We start from the raw sequence: 27214 nt of genomic DNA, 5'->3' as shown, positions 1-27214 counted from the left end.
TGGAAGGAGAGATCTGAAAGACTCCATCTAAAGTCCACCCTGGTCAGACAGCTAATAACTCATAAAAGCCAGCTTGAGCAGAGGTGCCTAACCAAGTGGCAGGCCCTCGGCATGTGGCAGGAGAGCAACGGGAAGCTTCTTTCTAACGGGGCTACAGTTTGAGAGCCCTCCTGAGCCCTGGCTGAAATCAGAACCCAAGATCTGTTGACCAGCCTTAGACCGCGGGACAGGGACCACTTTGGTGTTGTGTGTTTGCACGGCACCGAACAGGAAGGAGCAGGGCTGCCGTAAAGCGGAGCAGAGTTACAGCCTGAAGAGTAGAAGGGAACTGCAGCTGAAGGAGAAAAGAATAAGGGAGGGAAGGATGGGAGAGGTCACCAAATGCGCGGCTGTTCTCACTGGCCCTTGCACGGAGGGAAGCAGTCAGGTTGGGAACCGGGGACAGAGAGAAGTGAGACTAGGGTAAGAGAAGGACAGGACAGGTGTAAGCACAGGCGGGCCTGACTTCCTCAGAGGTTCCTATGAAAACTGACTTCCACAAACATTTGTAAAGGGGTGGGACAGAAAGAAAGAGAGAGACGTGTGAATTCATTCGAGGTGCACACATCACCAGAGGCCTTCTTGGCTCAAATAGCGACTCAGAATTGCACCCTGCATGGGAAACATCCAAGCCATGAGCTGGAGATTTCGCTGGGAATCCCTGCACGCCATTTGTGATCGTACACTCACCAAAACAGCACCCACGAGCGACAACGCTGCGTGCGCGTGCCAGGCCACCACTTCACCCGGATGCTTGCACTGGCCCCCATCAGCACCTCTCCTCCCGAGTGAAAATTTAAGGTCTCTGTGTCGGTGAAAGATGCCAGATTTACAACCCTGCTCTGTTCACCCATTCGACAAGTACAGCATGGGCAGAAGCTTCCTTCCTCCAGGCCCCAACGGCATGTCTCAACTTTGACCTCCTCTGGGATGAGGGGGGAGTTCAGCCCCAGAGACTCATCCAATCCTACATCCCCCACTTGATGCTGAACTGGGCCCCTTGTTAGCAGCTTCAGCTGCGGTTGGCAGAATTACGAGAGGAACTTGCTCGCTGGGAACTGAACCAACACCAAATCCGTGGCACACAGGCCCACTGGCCAGCCATCAGAACCGAACGTGCACCGCAAGAAGCTGGCTGAAGAGAGATTTGAAGATCCAAAAAAGTGCAGAAAAGCTGCCCTTATTTAGAATTAACCGCCCACCTCCCCACTAAAAGGTAGCACACATGCCACAAGGCATCAAGATGATCCAGGAAGCTGCCTGCTGACAGGGTTTCTCTGTAGCCAGGTTCCCCGCAACTTGCGGTCTCAGCAAATCCATGGTTATAATAAATGAATAATAAATAATAATAATAATGTTAAATAAATCTTGGTGGCTGTTGCTACCCTCAACAACGTCACCACTGTGGGGACAGAGCTCTGAATTTTTTGCTCCAGTAACACATTCCCCTGCCGCACCAGGTGAAGGAAAACCTCTACTCGCAGTACGGGGTATATGACCCAGCTCTCATTCCAGCCAGTCATGGCCAGTGCTAGATGTACACGTTAGCCAGTTTGTTACAGGAATTTTGATTCATAACTCAAAGCAATTCTCACTTTGGTGGGGGGGGGATGATGACCCATTTCTTTTTAATTAAAAAAAAAAAACAATCAATGGGCTGGCCATGCGAGATTAAAAAAATAACGTATCAGATTAACAAATGAGAGAAACATTTCCTTTATGCACTGGCGAATGGGAGATGCCACAGAAATATGTTGATGTGAGAGCGAGGAGATAACGAATTATTTTGGAGGAAAAAAAAGCAGGGGAAGGCTGTTATCTGAAGTGACTCACATATACACTCCTTAACCCTATTCCAGCCCAAGGTCAACAGTTACATTCCTTTCAGCATTTCATCCCGTCCAAAAAAACATGTTGCTACAGGAACAACGAGGAGTCTTTACTGCTGCAGTGAGCCAAAGGCGGAACTTCATTACCACGGAAACACTTGAACTCAAGAGAAATATAAATCAGGAGGTCTGTCTTGTCAGTCTCCAGTGTTCAAAAACCATAAGTACAGTAAAATGTTTTTAAAACAGTGATAAACGTGGGGGTCTTTTATAATTGCCTCTTGATTTTGGAGTCTTCAGGTTACACCCAGGGCACATTTTTCAAGCTTTCCTCCACCACCATAAGGGTGAGAAACTTATAAGCGAAAGCTACGAGGCTTGTATGATGACAGGATTCCAGGAGCTGGGGCTTCAAGATGACACACCAAATATCATGAGAGTTGGCAACACTGGTTTCGGAGTCAAGGTCTCCCATGCAGCCTGGTTAACTAAAAACACCTCAACACAGAGGAAAGCCCTTGGAAAACAGCTCCAAGAAACACAATAAATTTTACAGTTTTCTTTTTTTTTTTTTAAAAGGCAGTGGCGGGGGTGGGGGCAGGGGAAGGACAACAGTTTGATTTGGTTTTAAATCAGGCCAGTGAAGAGAACCAACAAAGTTTCCCTACTAATGTTTCCCCATTAAATTGCTGTTTTTCATTATCTATGCTGTTTGCTTCCTTTTTCAGTTCTCCTCTCATCGACAATTCAGACAGACTCCTCAGTTTCTAGTCAATTTCAGTTTCAAAGTCTGAGGCACTAGCCCCCAGGCTGTAATATTTGGCTCTCATACATGGTAGAAAAGCTTTAAACAAAGCTTCCCAAGGACCAAGGTTTTCAGAAGCGAGGAGTCACTTGGTGTACCCAATTCATGATGCCTAAAAGGGTCCTAAATTTTCAACAGGTAGATAATCTTTATATTTCATTTTGTAGCTTAAAAAAAGCCTACGTTTTAAGCCAAAATTGACCCAACAGTGCCTCATTCAACACGTAGAAAAAGGAGCAGTCTGATTCTTCCAGTGAGGTTTGTTAGCCAATTTAGTCCCATTTTTGAGGTTCTGGAAGTTTTATCTTTCCAGACTATCTGCGAGCCCCTCCCACTCCAGAAGGTTCACTGAATCAGAAAACAAAGTTGTGATTAAATGGTGTTCTTGTTTGCAATCAGGGATCACATACACAAGCTGCTGGGGCTCTACGAAACAGAGGCAGCCTGCCACCTGCACTGACGCAGTCTGAATTGGATCAGACTTCCCTCGTCCCTTGCTTATTTTAGTGCTTCGATTTTTGTCGAGCCTAGTTTCTGTGCACTCAGGCATCAGGCTGGGGAGCTCTGGTCTGTTCCCAGCTCTGCAAGTAACTGCCTTCATGGAACGGGGCAAGTCCCTATGTGCCAAATGGGGATTATAATTCCTGACCTCACAGGGGTGTTAGGAGAATTAATCCATTCATGCCCTCTTTGCAGAGAGCTGGGATAGCCAGTATCATCAAGTTACCTTCTCTGCATAATCAGGCCTGCAATGTCCTGGGGGGAAATATCACCAAGGCCTCATCCAGCAATGCCAATGGGCTTTGGATCTGGGGCAACAGAACCTTTAATTTTGGCCCGCAGTGGCCCTCCAGTTCATCCCGAGGGCAGTCTGCCACGACTAAGGGGTGTAACCGCCCAGAGCGCAAGCCGACTATTGCTCCTTGCCAATGGCTGGTGAACTCAATGACAAGGGATTTCTCTTGATCTCTCAAGGGAGAAAATGACAAGCAACTATTACGACTGTGGGCATTTGGTTTAAGAGGGAAAGCACCACTGGGTGTGTTTGTAGGTGCAAGTCCACTGCAGCTCTCTGTCCCCCAGCAAGCTGCTAACAGTGTCGCACCACTTAGGCCCCCTGCTTTAGATGCAAGACAAGTAAGTGAGAAATTCTTTATGGGACGTGAAAGATATAGGGGGCAGGTGAGAGAATGAGAGGCCTCCTTCCGCCGGCCCTGGAGATGGAAGGCTGCACAGTGCAGTAGGGCGGAGCTAGAGTACAGTTTGAGAACCCCTCTGGTGATCATCAGGGGAGTTCAGACGTCCTCCCCATGGGCCCTGGAAGCCGCCAAATGCCAGATCTGCTGCTCTAACTCGCCAAATTATATGAAATGCCACCTCTCCTGTATCGTCCCTGCAGAGCTCCTGCCATGGAACCAAAAAAGGACATGTGCTTTGGCATTCCACAAAACAGGTTCTGCCACCGGCACCGCATGGCCAAAGCCCTGCGTGAAGAAATGGGCTGTGCCCAATTGCAGTCACTTTCTTCCCGTTTCAGTGTAACGAAGTAAACACCGGATGGGCATAACAGAGGCACATCACCGATATAACTGTGAAGTTAAGAGAGGAGGAGAGTCCAACACCTGGTCTGCTATGCTCCCGAGTTGCTCTAGTGGTTTCTTAGGCCGAACTAAGCCATTGCCAATTTTATTAATGTGCTCAAGTGGAGGAGAATATTTCCTCTTCAGACAGAGACATCCCGGACAGGCCATGCCGAGCACCATGAGCGGGGCAGTGCGTAAAACCAAAAGGCCCAACACAGGCTGCTAACTTCCACTGGTGCCAATGGGAAAAAATTAGGGCTGTCGATTAATCGCAGTTAATCACTTGATTAACACATGAAAATTAACCATGATTAATGGCAGTTTCAATCGCACAGTTAAACAATAGAATACCAACTGAAATTTATTAAATATTTTTGGGTGTTTTTCTACATTTTCAAATATATGGATTTCAGTAACAACACAGAATACAAAGTGTACAGTGCTCACCTTATATTATTATTTTGATGATAAATATTTGCACTGTAAAAATGATAAAAGAAGAAGTATTTTTCAATTCACCTCATACAAATATTCTAGTGCCATCTCTTTATCATGAAAGTGTAACTTACAAATGTAGATTTTGGGTTACATAACTGCACTCAAAAACAAAACAATAAAACTTTAGAGCCCACAAGTCCACTCAGTCCTACTTCACGTTCAGCCGATTTACGGGAGAAAATGCTGCCCTCTTCTTATTTATGTCACCAGAAAGTGAGAACAGGCATTTGCATGGGACTTTTGTAGCCAGCATTACAAGGTATTTATTTACGTGCCAGATATGCTGAATATTCATATGCACCTTCATGCTTTGGCCACCATTCCAGAGGACATGCTTCCATGCTGATGATGCTAGTTAAAAATTAATGTGTCAATTAAATTTGTGACTGAACTCCTTGGGGGAGAATTATATGTCCCCTGCTCTGTTTTACCCACATTCTGCCATGTATTTCATGTTATAGCAGTCTCGGATGATGACCCAGCACGTTGTTCATTTTAAGAACACTTTCGCTGCAGATTTGACAAAACACAAAGAAGGTACCAATGTGAGATTTCTAAAGATAGCTACAGCAGCCGACCCAAGGTTTAAGAATCTGAAATGCCTTCCAAAATCTGAGAGGGACGAAGTGTGGAGCATGCTTTCAGAAGCCTTAAAAGAGCAAAACTCCGATGCAGAAACTCCAGAACCCAAACCACCAAAAAAGAAAATCAACCTTCTGCTGGTGGCATTTGACTCAGATAATAAAAATGAACACGCGTCAGTCATCTCTGCTTCGGATTGTTATCGAGCAGAACCCGTCATCAGCATGGACGCATGTACCCTGGAATGGTGGTTGAAGGGCCATATGAATCTTTAATGCAACTGGCATGTAAATATCTTGCGACATCAGCTACAACAGTGCCATGATAACACCTGTTCTCACTGTCAGGTGACCTTGTGAACAAGAAGCGGGCAGCATTATTTCCTGCAAATGTAAACAAACTTGTTTGTCTGAGCGATTGGCTGAACAAGAAGTAGGACTAAGTGGACTTGCAGGCTCTAAAGTTTTACATTGTTTTATTTTTGAATGCAGTTATTTTTTGTACAAAATTCTACATTTGTAAGTTCAACTTTAATGATAAAAAGATTGCACTACAGTACTTGTATTAGGTGAATTGAAAAATACAATTTCTTTTGTTTTTTACAGTGCAAAAATTTGTAATAAAAATAAATATAGAGTGAGCACTGTACACCTTGTATTCCATGTTGTAACTGAAATCCATATATTTGAAAATGTGGAAAACACAAAAAAATATTTAAACAAATGGTATTCTATTATTATTTAAAATTTTTTTAATCGCTTGAGAGCCCTAAAAAAAAATCCATTCATAAAACATGGCAGTGGAGCAACCCAGCAAGGACACTAGGGGGACATGTTCTGATGGAGCAGTGTGATCTGCAGCACACGAGCTGTCAGAGATGGAAAGATACCACCTGGCTAGAGGAGTAGATAATCTGGGCAGATGAACATAAACACTCCAAGAAACCTGGAGGGAAATGCTCCCTGTCATTGGTGGGTTTGTTTTACAGCACCTAGAGGGTTCAAAGAGAAATCAAAGCCCCCTGATGCTGGACACTATGAGTATACATACGCACATACACAGGCCTTGCTCTGGAGAGTTTGCAATCGAAGGCTGGATTAGCATCCCCCCTATTATAGATGGAGAAGGGATGTGCAGGGAGACTAAAGATTTGCTCAGCATCACACAAGGAATCTGTGGCAGAACAGGGAATTTGAATCCAGACCCCTCAAGTCCCAGTCCACTAGCTTAACCACAAGACCACCCTCCCTCATGCCTTTTAATATCACAAATGGGCAACGGCAGGTGACCAAGGGTGGCGAGTTCCTGCGGAAGACACGAGGGGGGAATTTGAGAGACGAGCATGTGCTGGCATTTGGTACTCTAGGGTGGAGGGGGCAGGCAGGCAGGGGTACCGCCTGGAGACAGGGTGAGAAAAGCATGAGGTGGAATGGATTCATCGGCGGGAAACAGCCACCGACGGTTTTCACAAGGACGATTCTTTTCCGGGGCAGATGGGTCGTAGCGTTTAGGGGTCTGACAGGTGCCATCACTGGGACTGTCTTGCTGCCATAGAAATGGCAGGTTAGTTGTGTAGTCAAGGACATGGCGATCCGGTCCAGGCCTTCCTCCCCTTTAAACCTCTTTTTACCACCCTCTTCCCCAGGCAGCAACAAGGCCCGGGGGGGAGACGGTGAAGGGATGATCTGCACTGAGATGCACCAAGTTGCGTGTGGAGAAAAGAGCGATTAGATGGGTGATTTTAAAGTGCCCATGAGGCCACATTACAGAGGCAGCCTCTGCTTTGTACACGAACAGCCCAAGTTCCAGGCACAGGGGGACGACTGGCGGGCAAGAGGAACAGCAATGGGAGCTATGGAGTTCCCCGTTCAGACGCAGGCAAGACAAAGAGGTTCTGTCATGTGCGTTGTCTTAGAAGCTAGCAGGGTGGGATTTTCCAGGAGTGCGCATCGCCTCGTGCCGCTCCCACTGCGGCCAGCAGGGGTTTTACCCACACGAGGAGCCGAGCGAGGCCAGCGCTGAGCGCCTTTGGAAAATCCCTCCCCACCAGCTATTGGGTCACTTCCTGCAGGGGCAAAAAAGGGATTGAAACACGGGGGGGGTGGGGCCGGCATGAAAGAAGGGGGAGACCCACCTGTGGGAGCAGTCCATGGGGCTGGCATCACCGGGAAGCAGAGGCAGCTCAGAGCGACGGAACAACAGAGGGGTTCAGATGGGTCTGAGGGAGGAGGGCGAAGAGGGAACTTCGACGCCGCAGAGAAAGGGAGGCAGCGATTGCGGGACTGCCAGGCTTAGGAGAACGTTTTCATGGCTGCATTTTGGACGGACTGGCAGGGACGGGTGTGCAATCTCAAGGGAAGGCACAGATCACAGCCACAGCATGGCATGGAGGTCTCGTGGCAACGGCAGGGCGCCTGGGTTCTGTTAGCAATGGTGCCTCTAACTTGCGGTGTTCCAGGTCACACATCACACCACGGCCTACTCACCTCCCCCGGCAGCCATGAAGCAAGTGGCACAAACAAAGCCTCAAGGTCCCTGCAGAAGGGGAGTTACAGGGGAGGGCAGAGTATTGCTGTTTCACAAGACAAGGGCCCTAGCACCTCCTGCACACGCCTCAGCTGGTACAGATCAGCTCAGCTTCATTGACTTCAGTGGTATAATGCTGATTCACACCAACTGAAGTCCTGGCCCAGAGTTATTTGATGGGGAGACAAAGAAAACAAGATGGGAGAGGGGCTTCCATTACCTAACAGTAATCAAAGAATTCATGGGAGGACAGTTTTCATTTACGCCAGTTGCCATTTTTAGCCTTTACACTCGGTTACACGCTGTAAACGAAATAATGCTACTTATATAATACCCAGCAGAGGGTCCCAGAATGCTTTGCAAGCATTCAGTAAGCCTCACAAAAGCCGCCAGGGCGATTGGGTTTGATTTGCCCCATTTGTAAACAGGGGAAAACGAGGCACAGAGGAAAAGCAATTTACCCAAGATCATACAGCAAACCAGGGGCAGAGTGGGGGAAAGAACCCAGGTGTCCCCTGCATTAGTCACACAATGCCTTGCTAATTGGGGCCACCAGAATGGCTTAGAAGTGTCAAAGCGTCAGAGAAGCACAAGAACTCGGGGCATTAGCCACTTGCATATTACTGAACACACTAGCTCAGTCAGAAAACAAACAGACAGAGTAAGAGAGGCGGGCGGGCGGATCAAAAGCCATGGGGTTAAAGCAGTAGAACTAAAATTAGACTCCAGTCTGGCTACTGTGACCGTTACAAGCAGTTCGCTTCCATTTTCCAGAACTAGCTATAGTACATGTGAATGTGTTTATTGGGGAAGGCCCAATCCTATAAAACCTTGCTCACAGGAGTAATCCTTAATAGTCTATGAGAAATCTTTCCCCATGCAAGTGAAGGACTACTGTCAAGACTATTGTGTAGTAAGAACCCACTCCTGTTCCAGTAATCACACCCACTTCAGCAGGGTAACTTGTCTGGGGCCACAGGGACCCTTATGAGTAAAGAAGGCCCTCATTCTCCATACACCAATGCTCCCCCATCAAATAAAAAAACCCCACCAGATCACACCACTTTCCACCACTAACAGAGTTCTGATCGGGGCCCAATTCCACAAGCTTTACTCACCGGTCGAGCTCTTATTCGTATCCCACTGAAGTCAGTAGAGCTACTTGCATCGTTCCTTACTTGCGTAAGGGTCTGCAGAATCAGGCTCATGAATTATAAAGATATCTAGGCCAAACAAATGAAACACACACACAAAACACTCAGCCCAGAACAGGCTCAGTCTAAACAATGTAGAGCACACTTGCTATCTGGCACCATCTATTAGCAATTAAAGAATATCCACAAAAATATATATGATTGTGCTCTATTTTTTTCCTTTTAACATTTTTGCTACACATAGCAGCCTGGGAGATAGTGATCAAAAAGAAAAAGTAAGTCAGCCTTCTTCAAACTCATGCAACATCTGTAACTTATAAAAGACACCAAAGAGAAATCATCTAAATTCAACTTATTTTATGGAGTGCTTGTGTGGAAAAAAATAAGTGTAAATGCAGGCCGCCCTCCCTCCCCCACTCCAATCAGATAATTAAAAGGCCTGCCTTAATCATATTTGCAATGGAACAAATTGTTGGAGCCCTTTCGCCTTCTCTTTTCAGTGTTTGTTATTGTAGCGAATCCTGCTCCAGTCTGGTTGGTAGAGATAAGAAGCCCTTATCTCACTTGGCAATCTTTATCAGTATGGAGATCAGGCCCCAGAACTTATCAGGAATTCAGATCTACCGTAGCTGAGAGCAAACCCAGAAAGGGAAAAAACAGGCAGGCCCATGTAACGACTGTGAGAATTTTCACTTCAAGTTAATGTAAAAAATTATATATATATATATATATATATATATATATAATAAAAAGACACACACAGCCACATCAGCAACATGAGATCAATCTCCTTGTTTATCAATTTCCCTCATCTAAAAAGCCAGAACTGTAACTACATGAACATGCAGCTGCCAAAAGGTTCACTCATTTTATATATGTGCCCACACTCCCATGTTTGAAGTTAATAAATGTAACAGGCTATCTAGGTTTGAGATCAGCTCCCTGCTTCTTATCAGCCATTCACATCTATCTAACAGCAGAACAAAAGACACACAGAAAAGAGCGAGCAGGCAGCTGCATCTGAGCTTGCTGTATTTTCATAGCCTTTGATAAATACTGATGGCGGGGGAGGGAGACAAATACAGCCTTCATCACTAATGGAATCAGATTAATTACCTGATCTGTTGCCACCCACCCCAAAATCGAGCAGTGACAGGCACAGAGGGCCAGCAACTCAAGCAGCACTCAACAGGAGGATTCTCTATCAAATTAAATATATAATGCACCGGGCATTGTCATCAACTATCTGAACTACCATCAGTGCCTAGTTACAATCAGATGACATGCGGAGTTCAGGCATTAAAAAAAGCTAAGCATAAGCCAGGCCAAAACTACCATGGGGAATAACGAAAGCAGACATTGCTAGCACCTTTTTCTAATGCCCCTTGTAGAGCAATTCTAACTGATGCTTCACAGGGTGCATGCCACTAGCTTGCTCTTCCCAAAACGTTCTGCTGCAAGCCAAGGGGTTGTAGTATTTTGGCCCTTCCTGTCAACTCTAGACTGGCAGGCCCAGGGCCCAGTTGTTTGCATTTTAGGATTTAAGGAGCTTGTTAAATTAAAAAGCATTCAGCATTAAAAATAAACAACAGTTGGTTAAATATAATCCAGCATCTGATCTTTGTCTTATCACTTTTGGCAATCACATGCGCTCCCCGAGATCTCCCTTCTGAGCTATCTGCATTTCACATCAAGCTGAAAAAAGCAGAACAGAGAAGCACAGAGGAAAAATAAAACAAGCAGATAAGAATCTGGGGAGGTTTTAATGCTTCAGCTGAGACGATGTAAGTATAGACTTTATGGAAACAGGTCCCGTTTGTACATTATAGGAGTATAGTTACCAGACCCCTGATTCATGCCCACTTTTCCCTTCTCAGGAGAGTGCAGTACAGACAGCAGAAAGCTGCTCTCGCAGCACTATATATCTCTAATGACTGTTTTTATGTTGACACATACAGGAAGGGTTCCAAGCTTTCAGCTTTTAATCAGTTTTGGCCATCACCATCAGCCTGAGATCAGCCTCCCACTTTATCATTTCTTCATATCTCTGAAGAAAGCAGAAGAGGAAGGAGATAGAGCAGCCTTCAGTACAGCTAATGCATTCAGAATGCTGCCCATCCTGGCAAACATCACAATCCATCTCAAGATCACCTTTTACTCCTTTATTAAGCAGAGTACGTCTTGCAGAGGTGACAAGGAAGGAGCTGAGAACAAATGCACAACAGTGGTTCACCGAGACCTAACAACTCATGCAGACAAACTGGATGGAAAGTTTAAAATAAAGTCTGGCAACAGATCTATGCTGGAGGACAAATTTGCGTGCTATTAATATGTACCCTCCTCAGTGGAGCCTTGGCAGACCTGAAGGGCACTTACTTCCTGTCACAAACGAGTGCGGATCCCACACACTGAAATACTTATCAAGAAAAAGATCAGCATTGTTATTTCAGCAGCTGAGTGTTCAATGCAGAGATGCTGCCACCAGCTTCTATAGTCACTTCAGCTAATTAAGATGGGACGGTTACACAGGAGCCCAGCCATTTGCTCAGGGCCACCAAGAAGGTGATATTTCTTGACCAGCAATGTTTGCCATGACACTGCAAAAAGAAAGCAGCAGAAGTTGGATGAAACTTTTTTGTAAAAGGCAGACAGAAGTTGAAAGTAACTATTTTTAACTTCCCAAGCTGTAAAGGTCTGGTTCAGCCTTATCAGCAGAATCACCCCAGGCAGGCAAACAGGTAGATGCAATGCAGTATTGCAATTATTTCAAAAGAAAGATAAAGCAATATTATCGCATGGTGGCCAATTTTATCCCCAACATCTCTGCTTTATCACCAGTTGAGATCAGGAGAAAAGAAAAACGTTGCTAAACCAGTCACTGGAAGAGTTCCAGCAGTCTATAGAACTTCCCAAGAATATGCAACAATAATCTCTTTCATCTTTGCCAGACCTGAAATCAGATTTTCCTTGGTTGATCAATTGGGATCACGGAAAGAATGATAATCCAGAGGCATTAGCATCAGCCAGGGGAAACTTGGACAGAGCCAGAAAAACAAAGTAATCCAATGGCAGTCTCTACCGGGCTTTTATCACAACACTTTATCAGTTCTCCCAAATCTTAGTGTGCTTGCAGAGTGAGGTGGGATGGACAGGAGCTCCCCACAATAAAAGGGACAAGGAGGGGGGGCGGGAAATAACCAGGGCACATTTTGGTTACAAGGTCTGCAAAGGAGTTTTTAAAAAGCAATATGCACAGCACAGTGAGCAGATCTGCGATAAGATGATCCCACTTAAAGATCTCCAAACACTTCGCATCACGTTTTTCAAAAGTCCCCCTGGATGAGGCTTTTTTAATGCCATGGATGGGAGTCAAACATAGATAAGATCACAATTTCAGACCGTCCCGACAGAGCGATCTTATCAGGATGGGGCTTGCTGAATGGAATATGTTAAAGCTTTATCTCAGCTCTGATCAGAGGAGGCTGTATCAGGCTGAAACATCTCTGTGGAAGGAGAGAGAGGGGAAGGAGAAGGTGGGGGGGGGAGCACTGAAAGAAAATAAATAGGCAAGCCGGACACAAACTTCTGCAACCACATGCAGAAATCCTGAGCAGCCTAATTGGACCTTGCGGTGCCAGCACGCGCACGCGCGCGCACACAACAGCTCTGCCCGGTGTGGATATTAGATTACAGGTCCCTGTGCAAGCAGCCAGCCCCGCAGCTCCCCAACAGAACCCACGGAGGGGAGGCAAGAGGTGATGTGGAGAGCGCAGGACGCCCAGAAAAATGCACCAGGGGAGGGGAGGAAAGTGACAAACACAAGACCCGAGCAGCTGCCTGCGAGACGCACTAGGGACCAGCCACCCCGGAGCTGCCTCTCCTAAATTCGCCTCCTGACTGTCCGGGCTGTAGCCGCTCCGCTTGCTGGAGGCTTGGAAAGCTCGTGGTTTAACCACCCCAAACGCAGCCCCCACCAGCTCTGCACGGGGCAGGAGGAGGACAGGCTCCCTTTGCCCAGGGAAGCGGATCAGGGGCACGGTCCGTGTAGGAGGGAGAGAGTCTGGACTGACTGTAGCTGGGAAACAGAGCAGCGGTGGGAAGAGAGATCCACGGGCAGTAACAGCTGGTGCTAGGAGTGGCGGCGGGGGGGGGGCTTTGGACTAGGATTCCCTTTGCCAGGGATTGGGAAGGATCCGGGTGTATTGACAGCTGGTGACTGGGGGGAGGGGCGGCCCAGGGACACTAACAGCTGGTGACTGGGCGGGAGGGGAAGGGGCGACCCAGGGGCACAAACCGGGCGGGCGGGGGGCAGGGCGCTGGGACTCAGGCTCCCTCTCCCTGCGGAGGGGAGGGCGCAAAGTTTGGCACTCACGTTTGATCTGCCTGGGGTTGCTCTGTTTCCTCCTGGACATTGCTCGGCAGTCAGCGTGCCCGCTCCCTCCTCCGGCTGCTCGGACGGCGGCAGGTCGCTGGCAACTCGGGAGGGCGGCAGGCACCCGGCTCTCATGCCCGCCAGGCGCTCCCAGGGCTGGGGAGGGAGGGTTCGGAGCCCCGGCGCGGGGAGACGGGCCCCGGGCTCCCAGCTTGTGGCGCGGCACCGTCCCGCGGGCGGGGGGGGACCCGGGCTCCCGCCGGCGGCCACTAGGGTCCGACTCGGATTTTTCTCAATGGAACCTGAAATGTAACAAACCCGCTGAACGTTCCATTCGGGGCGGGGCTTTCCCCGGCCGCTCGGAACGGCGGCCGCCCATAGGCCGCCGCCCTCCGGCTGGCCGCGCCCACCGGATGAGGCGGACACGCCGCGGCGGCGGCGGCGGCGGGGGCGGGCTCCGGGGCGGGGCAAAGGGGGAGTCCTGGGGCCGGAGCTGAGGGACGCTGCAGTGGAGCGGAGCCGGGAGAAACGGGCGGAGGGGGGGCGGAGCAGGGCAAGTCTGAGCCCTGCGAGAAAGCGGGTTGGGTTCCTAGGCTAGGAAGCCGCGGGTGCCCCCCGGCAGGGGAATGTTGGGGGGCCGGGGAGGGGAGTTTCGGGGTGTTCTCCCCCCCCCATCAATGACAGGGGAGTTTAACAGCAAGGGTGAGGTAGTCTGGGATGCCTGAAGTAATTGGCACCAGCTGAGTGAGTTTCCTTATTTCTGTACACAAAAGAATAAATAAATCCCCCCATCTTGTTATAACCCCTCAACTCTCTCCCTGTCCCCTCTTCCGGGCTCATCCTCCTCCCTCATCTAATATTTGGATTGTCAGTTCTTTGCAGTAAGTCCTGTGGCCCAGATTCCATTTACATCAATGGGAGATAGGCCCAGAACCCAGAAGCTATTTACACCTATGTCTATCTTTGACCTCTTTGACACACCTAGCACTCCGGTGGGCTGCATAAAATAATTATTTGCTTAGCTTTTCACCTCTAGAGCACTTCACCACAAACCTAATAACCCTGCCATGAGGTAGATCCGTATCGTTTTTCACCAGCGGCGAAACTGAGGCATCGAAAAGTGAAGTGGTTTGCCCAAGCCTATAGAGAAAGTCAGGGTCAACGCTGGGATAAGAACGCAGCAGTTCTTGGATCCCGGTCCACTGGACCCCACCTTTTCTGCTTATACTGTAAAGTGAGAACCAAAACAAGACTAAAGGGTGCTGCACTCAGGCGTGGGCTGGTAACAGGTTATAGTGATGGAGAACTGCACTCGTTTTGCTTAGTCCAGCATTCCAACAGGACAGAATATAGAGGAAAAGGGAAGTCAAAAGGGGGGTATAAGAGAACCTGTGGTTCTGATATGGGAAGCCGGCAACACTTCTTGGACCTAATCCCTTGATTTCATCATTATGGCCTATGCACCACTCAATACTTTCTCTTTTGCTACCTCTCTGGTTACAACATACATACATCATCTATCTCCTCAACCCCTCCCAGGATGTAGCTTTGTCTCTTGTTTTCCTAGCACAGGTTGCTATAAATTCAGATGGGGTTTAGACCCACAGGCCTAGAGAAATGGCCAGTCAAAAGCACTTCAGAGCCATCCATTGAGGAAGGAGGAAGTCACCTCGTTGTAGCTAATGGGAGTCATCCTTTGCTCTTTGGCCTTTTACCCCTTTGGCTCCTGGAGTGAGGAACTGGACGGAGCATCCAACCAATGCTGGTCCTTGGGGCTAACTTTTCAGCCGTGGTTACAGTCATAAAAGTTGGGCAGGTGGGTGACTAGGAGCAGTTAATGTTCAAGGAGGGCAGAACATTTGTGGAATCAAAGGTGAACCACGCCAGCCAAATTCTGCTCTCAGTTATCCTTGTGCAATCTTACTGAAACCAGTGGGGTTCCACAGATGGGGAGGCTGGGCTTGGCCCACTGTTCCTAGACTGTTTAGCTTCAAGCTCCTTAAATCCCTCAGATTTTTGACAATCTTATTTTCTCTCTCTAAACATTTTGCTTTAGAAGCAGAAAGCTGCCAGGGCTGCAATGCTGCGGGAGCTCCGAATTCTCAGCAGTAGTGCTGCTTTCTGACATTGCCAAGGACGAGTCTGCCAAGAGTTTGTTCTCCATCTGTCCCTCCTTTGCAGACTGGGCCGTTTTTGTCTCAGATCTGTTGTTTATCTGCCACTGTTCAGAATCCAAGCCTTAAGGGCAGAGAACTACTGTAGGCTTGTCTGTGCCTCTCCCATGGCTTGATCCTCGCAATAGCCATGGGAGGTAAGGAAGCACTATTGCTTTCATTTTACACATGGGAAACTGAGGCACAGAGAGGCAATGTCACTTGTTCAAAGTCACACAGTGAGTCAGTGACATAGGTGGGAACAAAATGCAAGAATTCTGACTCCCAGGCCCTGATCAAACAGCTTGATCAAGTGAGGTTTTAGCCCAGCAAATAGGAAACCCTATTTTATAAAACTCACTTAACTTTAGAAAAGGAAAGGTTAAAAAAACCTCAGTATGTTTAGTCTTGAGAAAAGAAGACTGCGGGCAGACCCTCATAAGAGACTTCAAATATAAGGCTGTTCTAAAGAGGGCTGTGATCAATTGTTCAGAGGTCCACTGAGGTAGGACAAGAAGTAATGGGCTTAATTGCAGCAAGGGAGATTTAGGTTAGATGTTAGGACAAACTTTCTAGCTATAAAGATAGTTATGCTCTGGAATAGGCTTCTGAGGGAGGCTGTGGAATCCCCATCATTGGAGGATTTTAAAAACAGGTGGGACAAACACCTGTCAGGGATGATCTAGGTTTACTTGGTCCTGCCTCAGCACCAGGGGCTGGACTTGATGAACTCTCAAGGTCCCTTCCAGCCCGACATTTCTGTGAGTCTATGAAACGAGAAGGGCCCCAAGGCCCTAAGCATCTCTATACAATACAATTTAAAACCACATTTAAAAAAAATTCAGTCCAGCCACTGCCTACATCCCCTATCCTTTTCTGATTATTCCCATACCAGCAACTACCCTTTTCAGCTTTCTGTGTCTCTCTGCCAACGACCCCAAATATACCAAAAATAAAGTCCTATTGTACAGGGCAAAAAATCATCAGGGTCTGCTCATTGTGTGAGCCTTGTGTTGCAACAGGATGCACAAAGGGAAAGTGACCAATAACCTCCTAAAACACACAACAAAGTAACTGCAGGCTGAGCCCATATGTTAGTTTGTTCCCAGAGCTCAGATGCCAGTGCTGTCCGGAAATAGCTGTGAGCTAGGTGAGAGAGCATTCTGTGTAACGGGCATGCAAATGAGCACCCAGTGCATCCCATTTTCCTTTGAAATCTCCGTCCCCAGCATTGCTGCTTGCAAGCAGCCTATGAATGGGAGACAAATTCAGCATATTCCACAGACGTGCTTCAAGGGCCTTTTCGGAGTCATCACTTCAACCATCAGTGAGGTTGTCTCCTGGCTTTTGGGGTATATATGGTACCGTTATGGGCACAATGGTAATCTTGCAAGCAGATAACAGGGTATGTGGATTCCTGCCATCATCGGAGAAAGACTGAAAGACTGTAGGCACTGCTGTCTCCAGTCCAGCAGGCAAATGCTCAGCACGGCAAGACTTGCTGACATTGATCAACGCTCCTCTTTTCTTTTCTTTTTTTAAGGGTTTTTAATTAACATCCTGTTTCAATCATGAGTTTTAAGCACCACATGATTCCAGTAAAGAGGTCAGGCTCGCCATGAGGATGTCAGAATGAATTAAGTTAGGGATTAGGAAGAGTTCCAAGGGGCGGAGAGAGATCTTGCTGTGGGAAATGGTTCACTGTCACTGCAGTTGTCAAATTCTGCTACCAAATTGGTCGGGGCCAGTCACCCGAAGCAGCCTGGGTAGCACATAGTCAGTGTTTGTCTTTATCCTTCTGCACATTTCAATTCAGCTTCTAGTCTTGCTGGTTGTAGGTTCACATTAAACTGCAGGGCCGACAGATCTCCTTCCAGTTCACGCAGGCGCTGTGGTCTAGATCCTGCCCCAACTTACACCCAGCAGCGGGACTACCCACGTGTGTCGAATTGAGCACGTGTGTAAATCCGTGCAAGACTGGGGCCCATGGGAGTTTCTCACACGTGGAGCTCGACTGTCCTCTGCACCAGCTCATGATCAATCAGGCATAACGCCGTCGAAGGTGGGAGCGGGAGGTACAATGGCGAAAGGGAGAGGAGAATCACGTCCATCCTCTTTAGAAAATTCTATTTAGCATCTTTACTTTGTATCAGAAGGGGCTAGAATCTCTCTATAGCCGCGGGTGTCAGACCTTCGGAGCACCATTATGACAGTAAGGAGCTTACTGGCAGGATGGAAGCCCAATTGGCTGTGGCCAATTTCCATATACATTGAGATAATTTCAGAAATAAATGCACAACGGTAACACTATTTACGGAGCACCTCGCCTGGTTGCTTACGCGCGTGTCTCCCTTGACAGACAACGAGAGAAATTGCTTGGTTGACTACAACAGAAACAAAAACCCACGCAGCTGCTGAGGTTTGTGCTCATACCGCAGCAGTGTGAGACAGAGAGAGCGAGAGAAAGACAGGGGAGGTGCCTTTAGCAACTGGGGAAAAGTCAGGGGTCCCACAGACAATACAGCAAATGCATGTAGCCCAGGGACCAAATTCAGTACACACCCTGGTGTAAATGCAGTGTGACTCCACTTACACCATTGCAAAGTGATCGCGGAAAGTGTGTCGCTTATCAATATTTTCCTTTTCACTTAGACACGAAACTCATCCATGTTTGCAACTGTTTTGGTTCAGTCACAACAACCTGAGAGAACACGAGCGACCTTAACCAAGGGTGAGGACAAGGCTGAGGCTAATCAGATACCAAGTGCTGGCTCTGGGGCAGAAATGCAGGAATAAATGGCTTCAAGGAATCTGTGTTGTTTGGACTGTCACAGCATGGGCCTATTTCTACCAGCCGTGAGCAAAGGGAGGAGCAGCTGAGGGTTGAAGGTGACGGTAAGACTGGGTTTCCATTATACCTTCTACTGTTGTTTTGGCCCGGATCCTGCAAAGACTTGGGCACATGTTTAGCTTTACTACTTGGAGTAGGCCCATTGATTTCACTCATGGTAGTGAAGTTAAGCATGTCTTTGCAGGATTGGGGCCTTACTGCCTTCTCGCCCATGAGTGTATATTAAATGGAGGTTGGTAGGACAAACATTTGCCCTCCAGCTCAATGAATCATAGAATATCAGGGTTGGAAGGGACCTCAGGAGGTCATCAACTCCAACCCCCTGCTCAAAGCAGGACCAATCCCCAACTAAATCATCATTCTGTTTTCAAAACCCATGCATTGTTGCGTTTCTTTCCAAAAATCACCACTTCCTTGTTATTGTTGGGGGCTTGTTCTTTGTTTTAAATCAATGGCAACTGTATTGATGAGCAGCCCTGTAACAACAAAACAGCCCACAGAGCTCTGCCATCAGCAGCATCCCTACAAAAACAAAGCGCAATGTGGAACCCAGCATGCGTGACCAATCCTGTAATTGTGAGTCAACATGCACTGCCCCGTGCCTGTGGGCGACCCGACAATAACAAACCAGTCCTCAAATCCTCAGCCAGTGTGACTACATCCCAGTACTCGCAAGCAACCCAACAATGACAAACCAGAGCATGTAGCCTGATACTCCTGAGAGCAACCCTGCAATACCAAACCAGTGAGCATGCACTGGGATGGAAAACACACCCTGACAGAATGAAACAGGTTTTATTCCTTAGAATTGTACATTCCTTGCCAGGGTCCTTTTAATTGGCCCAGCTCACTTTTGGCATTACACCAAGGCCTGTCAGATCCCCAAGGCCTACGAAGCTGCAGCTGCTTTGGACAAGTGCCTCTTACCAAAGACCAAATCCTGGGGTTTCTGCATGATTGTGATAGACGCCCTCCAGCCCCTTGTGTTCCCAAACCCCTCTTACTCCCTGCACCAAATGGGGCTCAGGCTTTGTAATCTCCGCAGCGGGCGGCCCAATCCTGCCAATGGGCCATAGCAGCCAATCGGTTCCAATTACCTTCATCGAGGTGCGGCTGATCTTGCAGACTTTGGTGCTGCGCATTCACTAGGGACATGAACCACAGATAATGGTTCTGACAGCAAGGCTAGCTGCACGGCCTCTGTGTGCAAGTGTGAGTGTGTGCTTGTGCTTTTCCCTGCTCAAGTCGTGTTTGCAGAGCGACTGTTCTCATGTAACAGAATAAACAGAACGTTTTCCAGAGGAGTGAATTACACGCCTGCAGTGCAGAGATAATTTGCCAGCAGCCCTGATTCCCGTTGTGCGGGAGGTGACATCTTTTTATGGAGCTGTGTACATTTGTATTAGTGCCCATTAATCTGTAGTGATATTATTAGAGAGACAGAGCGAGCGAGCGAGACTGTGTTGGTGGAAGAATGTAACGGGAAAGGCCAGCCGCGGCTGCGCTTCAGCGGGGGGTGCGGGCAGGGCCACGCGGCGAGCCCTGGGTGTATTTTGGAACGCTGACCTGCACTGAGTTTGGTCGGACCCAACGGGGCCCTCATAACATGGGGGCATGGGGCAGGCCTCACCTGTGCAGAACCGTCTCGGTGAATATGCAGTGAAGTCACGAGAACAGTCTCCCCCCGCCCCCAAGGATTCTGCCCATTGGCTCTGAAGCTGCAGACTCACACTCACACACACACACTCAATTCGCTGCCAGAGAGTGATGTAGAACGTGCTGCCACCTTCTGGCCAGGCCAATTTTCACTCGTGTGTGAGATTCATCCCAGGGCCTTGGTTTGTTCCTAAAGGCTGGACAATTCCCTGCCAAACCCTTAATGGTAGTTCAGAGGCTTTTCAAGCGGTTTAATCTGAATTTGCAGTGACTGCCTCAAACGCCTTTTCTCACCTGTGCACGAATTGGTGCCACGTGTGCCTTTCCTCGTGACAAACGCAGCCCAAAGAAAGGCACGGCTGTGTCAGTACCGAGGCCAATGGGACGCTCTGCAGAGACAAGAGATGGTAGGTTCCTTGACCAGAGCCGTGTCATCTCATAAGTTTATAAAGTACCCAGCATAATGGGGACCCAGTCCTGATTGGTGGCTACGCCCTCTGCTGCAACCTCTTTATTTATAATAAGCTAATTCATCCTAGGGGGAAAAACACCCAATCCCTCCCTGGCGTTGTAACATACCCCACTTACAAACATCCGCTGGGTGCTGTGGGTTCTTAGGTGCTGGTCTATGATCGTAAGAAACCAGAAAGGTTTCGGGTAAACCAAAAAACAGCAATGCAGATGACTCTGGCCTGTATTAAAAGAGCAGTGGCAGCATCTACATCCCCGAGGTTAATGTTCTGACACAAGCTAAAATGGCAACACAGCGTTGTGTAGCCGAGTCCGCATGGGAGGGTCACGCTGTTTCAACTAAGTCAGTACAAACCTGTGTGCCAGCAAGGCCTCTGTAATACCAGCCTGCCAGCCCCATGGAATACTTGGGCTGCTTTTCACCGCTTCTACGGGGAAAGCTTGGTCCTGCTCTCATTTGCCCCAGCGTAAATCTGGACTAAACAACACCGACATCTAGGTTGGCAGCCTGTTACCCTACTGGAATTTGACCAGGAAACAGGGGTAACAGCTCTAACTTTGGGGGGAAAGTGCCAGGGGTTCTTTCATGACCACATTCAACGGTCTCAGGTTATTGCCATCTGCAAAAGCTGGCGAGTCCACCAGCACAGTGTCTCCTGATGTTCCTCGGGGACAGGAGTTCACAACTGACTCAGAGGCCAAAGTGACACCACTTCCCGCAACACCGAGGCTTCCTTTGTTGTCTCCAATCCAGCTACTGACCAGACCAGACCTGATGTGCGATCTGCTGAGATCACAGCTGGAGGTGGCGTGGCTGAGGATCGGCTACAACCAACATACACGGGGAGTGCCATAGCTTTCATGTTTTCTTCTTTATCTCACTCTTTCTTCCTGAGATCTTCTGTAGCACCAATGTGCAGCAATGGTATTCCCTGGGAGCCGCCTTCCGCTAGCTGATTCCTGGAGGGATTTGCAGGCATTTCTGCCCGACAGCAGATTGTCCCTTCGCTTCTAAATGCTGTGATCACCAAAGGCAACTCTCGCTCTCTCTCATATTCTGCCCAACAACTACCCCCCTTCTCTTGCAATCCTCGCAAACAACATTCTCCTCTCCTGGTGCAACCTCAGTGACATCTCCCTGTACGTTAAATGAAGATGCATTAGCAACAATGAGGTGAGACGTGTTCCCCTACGAGTACGAGCGTAATTAATCACTGAAACAATTTACCAAGGGTCATGGTGGATTCTCCATCACTGACAGTTTTAAATCAAGATGGGATGTTTTTCTAAAAGATCTGCTCCAGGAATTATTTTGGAGCAGGTCCATGGCCCGTGCCATACAAGTGTGTGTGTGTGTGGAGGGGTGGGGGGGAAGACTAAATAACCACAGTGGTGCCTTCTGGACTTAGAATCTGTGTGTGGGTGTGGGTGCGTGCACGCACGCATGTGTAGTTTGCTGTTACTGACGTTTAGCTCCACAGCCTGGAGACGTACAGGACGTGCGGCTGGATGCCTTTTGTCTTGGAGGTGATTTATTACTATGATCACAGAGTCATACTGTAGATGCCAGAGATGGAAGAGACAGGCTCATCCCGAGAGTCAAGTGATGCTATTCAAGTCCAGGCACTAAGTCTTTCTTGGCAGGATAGTCAAAGGTGCGGAGGGTTGGTGATTTCCATTGACGCTAATGGGAGTTACGGGTGCTCACTCCCATGGCTTAGGTCAGCTATAAATGGCCAGTGATGGCTAGCCCCGGTTTTCTTTGTCAGTAAAGTGTGTGTAGGGGGAGTGGGAGATAGATTAACCATGACTAATTTGGAATGAAGGCCCATTTTTAACTCTAGAATATATTTAGTCTCCTAAAATAAAACCCCTTTAGCCTTTGATGGCAGCTTCACGCCCATGGTACCTCTCGTCATACCCAACGCATTGTGGAGGAGCTTAAAGCCCTAAAGCTAGAAGAGTTAGGCGTGCGGCTTAGAAGCCAGGTCAGCTGAATTCTGTGTGCACTTTTGGGAGCAAACAGCTGCTGTGGGAAGTACTGGATTTGCAAAGGAATAGAGCTGAGCAAATAACGGAGATTCTCACAGTTAAATCCTAGCCAGCCTGCTTGGGTGCTACTCACAGGGCTTTTTATTCACAGGTTTGCAAGCATTTGGCTGCGCCGAGCAAGGCGTTATGCATGAGAACGGCTGTGGAAAGGAAAAGCAGCGTGAACATTTTGCACCCAAAACGTTCAGACAGCCATTTTGACATCTCTCTCTCTTTTTCTTTTTTGCTCTGCACAGTAGCTCTGTCACCCATTCTGAACGTTGGCTGATGACGTGTGAACAGGAAAAGGGCCCTCCCTGTTTGTTTTTGTCCCCAGAGGCTAAACATATCAAATAACATATACGTAACGTCACATGCCATGGGTGACCAATCGCACAGTGCAACTGAACACTGAGCGGTTCACAACTGAACCAGAAGCTAGTGTTCACTTGTGTGAAATATTTGGCACAATGGTTGTGAACAGCAACAACACCTCCCCCCCCCCCCCCCGTAAAGATCACAATCAGGTTGTGGACAGAAAAGCGGGCTGCACTGGTCAATTCAATTATTTGCTGTGCATAATTTGCTTGGGCATAAAACTTTTCCAGTTGCTTTCTTGAGTTCTCTATGCAATGAACATAACATTCGAGAGCATTCGTTTCCATTTGTCGTCTAAAAAGGAAAAGAAGAGAGGGGTTCAAATGCCCTGCAAGAGAGATGGATCTTGGCCCAGGGGCACTGAGAATGCTGGCTACATGCCATCCTCTGTGTGTGCCCTCCAGCGATCAAGCCCTGCAAAGGCCATTATCTTACAGCTCTGCATCCTCACCAGTGCCAGGGGAAATCCCAACTCAAGCTAGTGCTGACTGGGGCAGCATTAACTTATGCAAGCTCCCCACCCCTGCGCACTACAGTTCCCCCTCCCCGTGCTGGGGTTTGAGTAGCAGTGGTATTTAGAGAAGATCATGGCTGCTGGGCTCACTCAGGACTAGAGGGGCCGGGGAGGGGTTGTGGCAATGTGGAGGTACAGGGCTTCTCCAGACAGAACTGGGCTTTGCTCAGTCTTAGGAAAATCGGCCTGAATCCCCGGCCCTGTAGGGCCTGGAGAGGATGGCACCCCCACCGACCTCCCCAGACAGGAGGATGGCAAGGAAAGGCTTCAAGTGCAAATTCATAAAGTTTCCGAAGTGGGAATAACCCACTAAGAGAACAATGTGGCACAGCCCTTTCCCCCTTAGTACTGGTGCGCACGGTTGCCAACTTTCCCGCAGTAAAAAAGCACCCCGACTTTCACAATAAGCCAAAAACCAAGCGAATCCCATTTCAAAACAAGGCCAAAACAAGCCAATCCCTGGAGAACCCCAAGACTCCGTGTGACTAGATCCCCCTGGCGTGCAGTCTGGGCCTGTGGCGGGCCCGCTGTGCACCCCTGACTCTCTCCCCTCCTTGCTGTTGCTTGCCGGGAGCTGATCAAAAAAAAGAAGCAACAAGCCACAACAAGCCAAAAACTAGCCAACAAGCAACTCACAAGCCCATTAAGCCAAAATCAAGCCCAATTTCTGCGTTTTTTGCACAGGTTTGGCATGTCTGCTGGCGCGTTGTCTCACCTGCCTTTTGATCCCAAATTCCAAAACAATACAGGATGCAAAATCCTGGGCTGGATGCTCCACTGGTGTAAATCAGGAGAGTGCCAGTGGAGTTGGGGGTGGGGGGCAGATCCCTAGCGAGGATGAATCGGCGCAGCTCCTGTTTTAGTCAATGGGCCGGATCCCCAGCAGTGTAAGTTAGCAGGGTTCCGCCGGAGTCAATGGAGCTCCATCAATTGACACCAGCGGAGGATCAATGAAACTCCACTGATTGACACCAGCTGAGGACCTGCCCCTCTGTCCCTAGTTACAGATAGTGTCGGGTCAGCGTCTCCTATGTCTGCTCAGATCTGAACCTCATCTGACCTCCTAGTTACACCTATTGTAGCTCTTCCCACACACAGCCTCTCCCCCTGCCTCCCCCGACACAAGTCTCTCTTCTCCCGGGTAGCCGCTGCGCAACTAGAGTTAATCTTTCGCTGCAAAAAGCAAACCAGCTTTTCCTTTCTCATTGGAATTATGTTGGTGGAGGCCTGCAATCTTCTAAGTGTCAAATGCACCAGAGCCGCTTGGTGATAATGCAGGTCTCAGCAAACTCAAGGGCTTCAGGGAGCTGAGTCTGACTGATGGATGGGGGGGTTCTTTTTCCCAGGCAAGAGCTCCGATCTGGGAGGCTCCCCTGCTCCAGCAGGGGTCCTGTTGTGCTGCTTGTTATGCACAAGCCATTTTCTGAGCTGAAATGTGAGGGGCGCTCAGGTTGCACAGCTCAGAGGAGATAAAAATGACACATTTTGCCTGCAAAAGGGAAAGTAGAAAATCAAGTATCTCCCCATCTGTAAATATTTCCTTGTCTCCTGCCCAAAACCACAGAACCAAAGCCTACACGAGCATCAGAGGTTTGCTGTCCCTGGGGCATGGCAGGGGTCAGAGTTATGAGAGGGAGGAGGCAGACAGATCAGATTCACATGCTGCTAATGCTAGCCTGAATGGAAGTTACTAGTGGTCTGGATCTAGACACACTGGGCACAGTTTTGCTCTCAGTTACACCCTGCAATGAAATCCTGAGCTACAGATGACAGGTACAGTTAGTACCAGATGAATCACACACAGACACTGAGAGGACAGGACTAGAACACTGGGCCTTGAGCGCCAGAACCCGCAGGCACCTGCCACTGGAACTAAAGGAGCACCCTGTTCCTGGGCCGTGCTGCCAGGGTCCAGGGTTTTTAAGAGTTTAGGAGTTGCAGCGGTCAGCGATGCAATGCCTAACTGATTTAGGAGCCTAACTCTCATTTTCAGAAGTGGTTCGATCCCATCCACTGTCAATGAGACGTTGGCTCTTAAGCACCTCAAACCCCATTGAAAATGAGACTTGGGCTCCTAAATCACTTAGACATTGCAATGCTGACTGCAGCAACACCTCAATATCTTTGAAAATCGGGGCCTAGGTCACTCACCCTTGTTGTGGGGCAGTCACCGGAGGGCATTGTCACACGCCCCATCCCTCCCCACCCCCAGAGGCAGACTCCAGTCTTATAGCATAGACAGACTCCTCTGCCCAGGTAGGACGGGGGCCGGCTCCAGTATATTAAGACAATAAGAACAACTGACCAACCGCATAAAACCCCGACGTTTCCGTGCCCTGCAGCTAAACCTGTTGCTTTCCGCCGAGCTGTTTTTGAGGCACTGCCATAATGAATCTGGAGGAGGAAGAAAAATGCAAGAGCAAACAGGAATGAAATATTCCTCTCTCTGGAGGGTTTGTAGCCCTGGTGAAATATAGTCGAGACAAAGCATAAAAGTCCTATTTCCAACTCTATAATATTTCCTGCCAAAACAACTAAAACGTGATGCTCTAAATTTTCTGCAAAATTCTTCTGAGGTTATTTTTCCCTTAAATTAAGCCATACTAATTATTTTCAGCCGGCTTTATCTCCACTCTGCAACACACCAGGAGGGTGCAGGCGGCAAGCATTTTAAGCCTCCATAAACAAAAGAGTAGTTTGGAAAATAATTCTATCAATTAATCAAATTAATCCTGCAGTTTTCGTTACAAGCCCCAAGTGGCAGGGATTCTAGCCTGCGGTTATGAGCTATCTCTCACTGACAGCGTTTAAATGTTATGATTGCAACAATAATTAAAGAATATAATATGCTCACGCTTTGTGCCAGCCTCCTACCTTCAGACCTCAGTGCTGTGTCGGCAGAGGTCACCTTGAGGACAAACTGATACTGACCAAATTATGCCAGATGAGTCCCTCTCCCTCACAGACAAGACACCAGCATCATTCCATGTCATTCCCTTCCAAGCTCTGAAATGCAGTAGCAGCTTGTTGATCTGCACATCACTAAACCTCATAAACTATGCAAAAACAATGGGGGGCTCTTTGCAAACCGTTCAGAGATTTTAAAGCCAAATCAGCTCGTGGGATTATCTAGTCTGATCTCCTGTATAACAGAAGCCAGAGAATTTTATCCCGTTACCCCTGCACTGAGCCCAATAATGTGAGTTTGCCTGAAATGTATCTTCCAGAAAGGCAACCAGTCTAGATTTTAAGACCTCCAGAGTTGGAGAAAATCTACCACCTCCCAGTAGACAGGAGAGTGACTCAGGTTTCTTTACATTTCCACAATGACAGCATCAGAAATTCAAACTAAAGTGCACTTGACCAAATGAAATGAACAAAGGGGTTCTAAGATGCATAGCCCTGGCTCATCGTGTTGTTTTTGTTGACCTGCTTGTTAATGTGCCAAATTCATTCATTTGCAGTGCGCATCCGAGTCTTTAGTGAGGGCGTGCTGCACAAGCAGGGAAATAGCACCAAACTCCCCTGGGACGTCTTACTGATGAAGTTTAAAGGCCACTGCTGGCCAGCCCCACACAAGGTCAGGATTCCCCAGCTTGGTGTTAGTATAAGGACCAGCCATCCCAAACCTGAGGCTCAGATATGGGCCAGTATTCCGGAACCTGGTGGTAATATGGCCCAGCGGTCCAAAACCTATTGTTAAGTAACAATAGACAATATCTCTCTAACTGCCATCTAAGTAACATTGTTGTTATATATTGGACTTGCATGA

The 27214-nt window shown here is 48.2% G+C and overlaps 1 protein-coding gene across 5 annotated transcripts in view; it reads right to left on the bottom strand.

The window, feature by feature from the left end:
* ZFPM1 (zinc finger protein, FOG family member 1) overlaps window positions 1-19535 on the bottom strand; it is a 119362-nt gene extending 99827 nt beyond the window's left edge. For 3 of the 5 annotated variants that reach the window (XM_077830829.1, XM_077830827.1, XM_077830828.1), the window contains exon 1: window positions 13389-13628. Coding sequence is in view for 2 of the 5 variants with exons in the window: in XM_077830827.1 (XP_077686953.1) it covers window positions 13389-13428 (40 nt within the window). In the remaining 3 variants the exon portion in view is untranslated. Of the gene's footprint in view, window positions 1-8980; window positions 9070-13388; window positions 13629-19489 lie in introns of those variants that run through there. The other 2 variants (XM_077830831.1, XM_077830830.1) reach the window with 2 other exon arrangements.
* Window positions 19536-27214: the final 7679 nt, after the last annotated feature.

The sequence above is a fragment of the Eretmochelys imbricata genome, chromosome 12 (genome assembly GCF_965152235.1).
Source record: "Eretmochelys imbricata isolate rEreImb1 chromosome 12, rEreImb1.hap1, whole genome shotgun sequence".
NCBI classification, from domain to species: Eukaryota; Metazoa; Chordata; order Testudines; family Cheloniidae; genus Eretmochelys; species Eretmochelys imbricata.
Note: the sequence above shows the minus strand (reverse complement) of the source record. Positions and strands in the feature narration are given on the sequence as shown.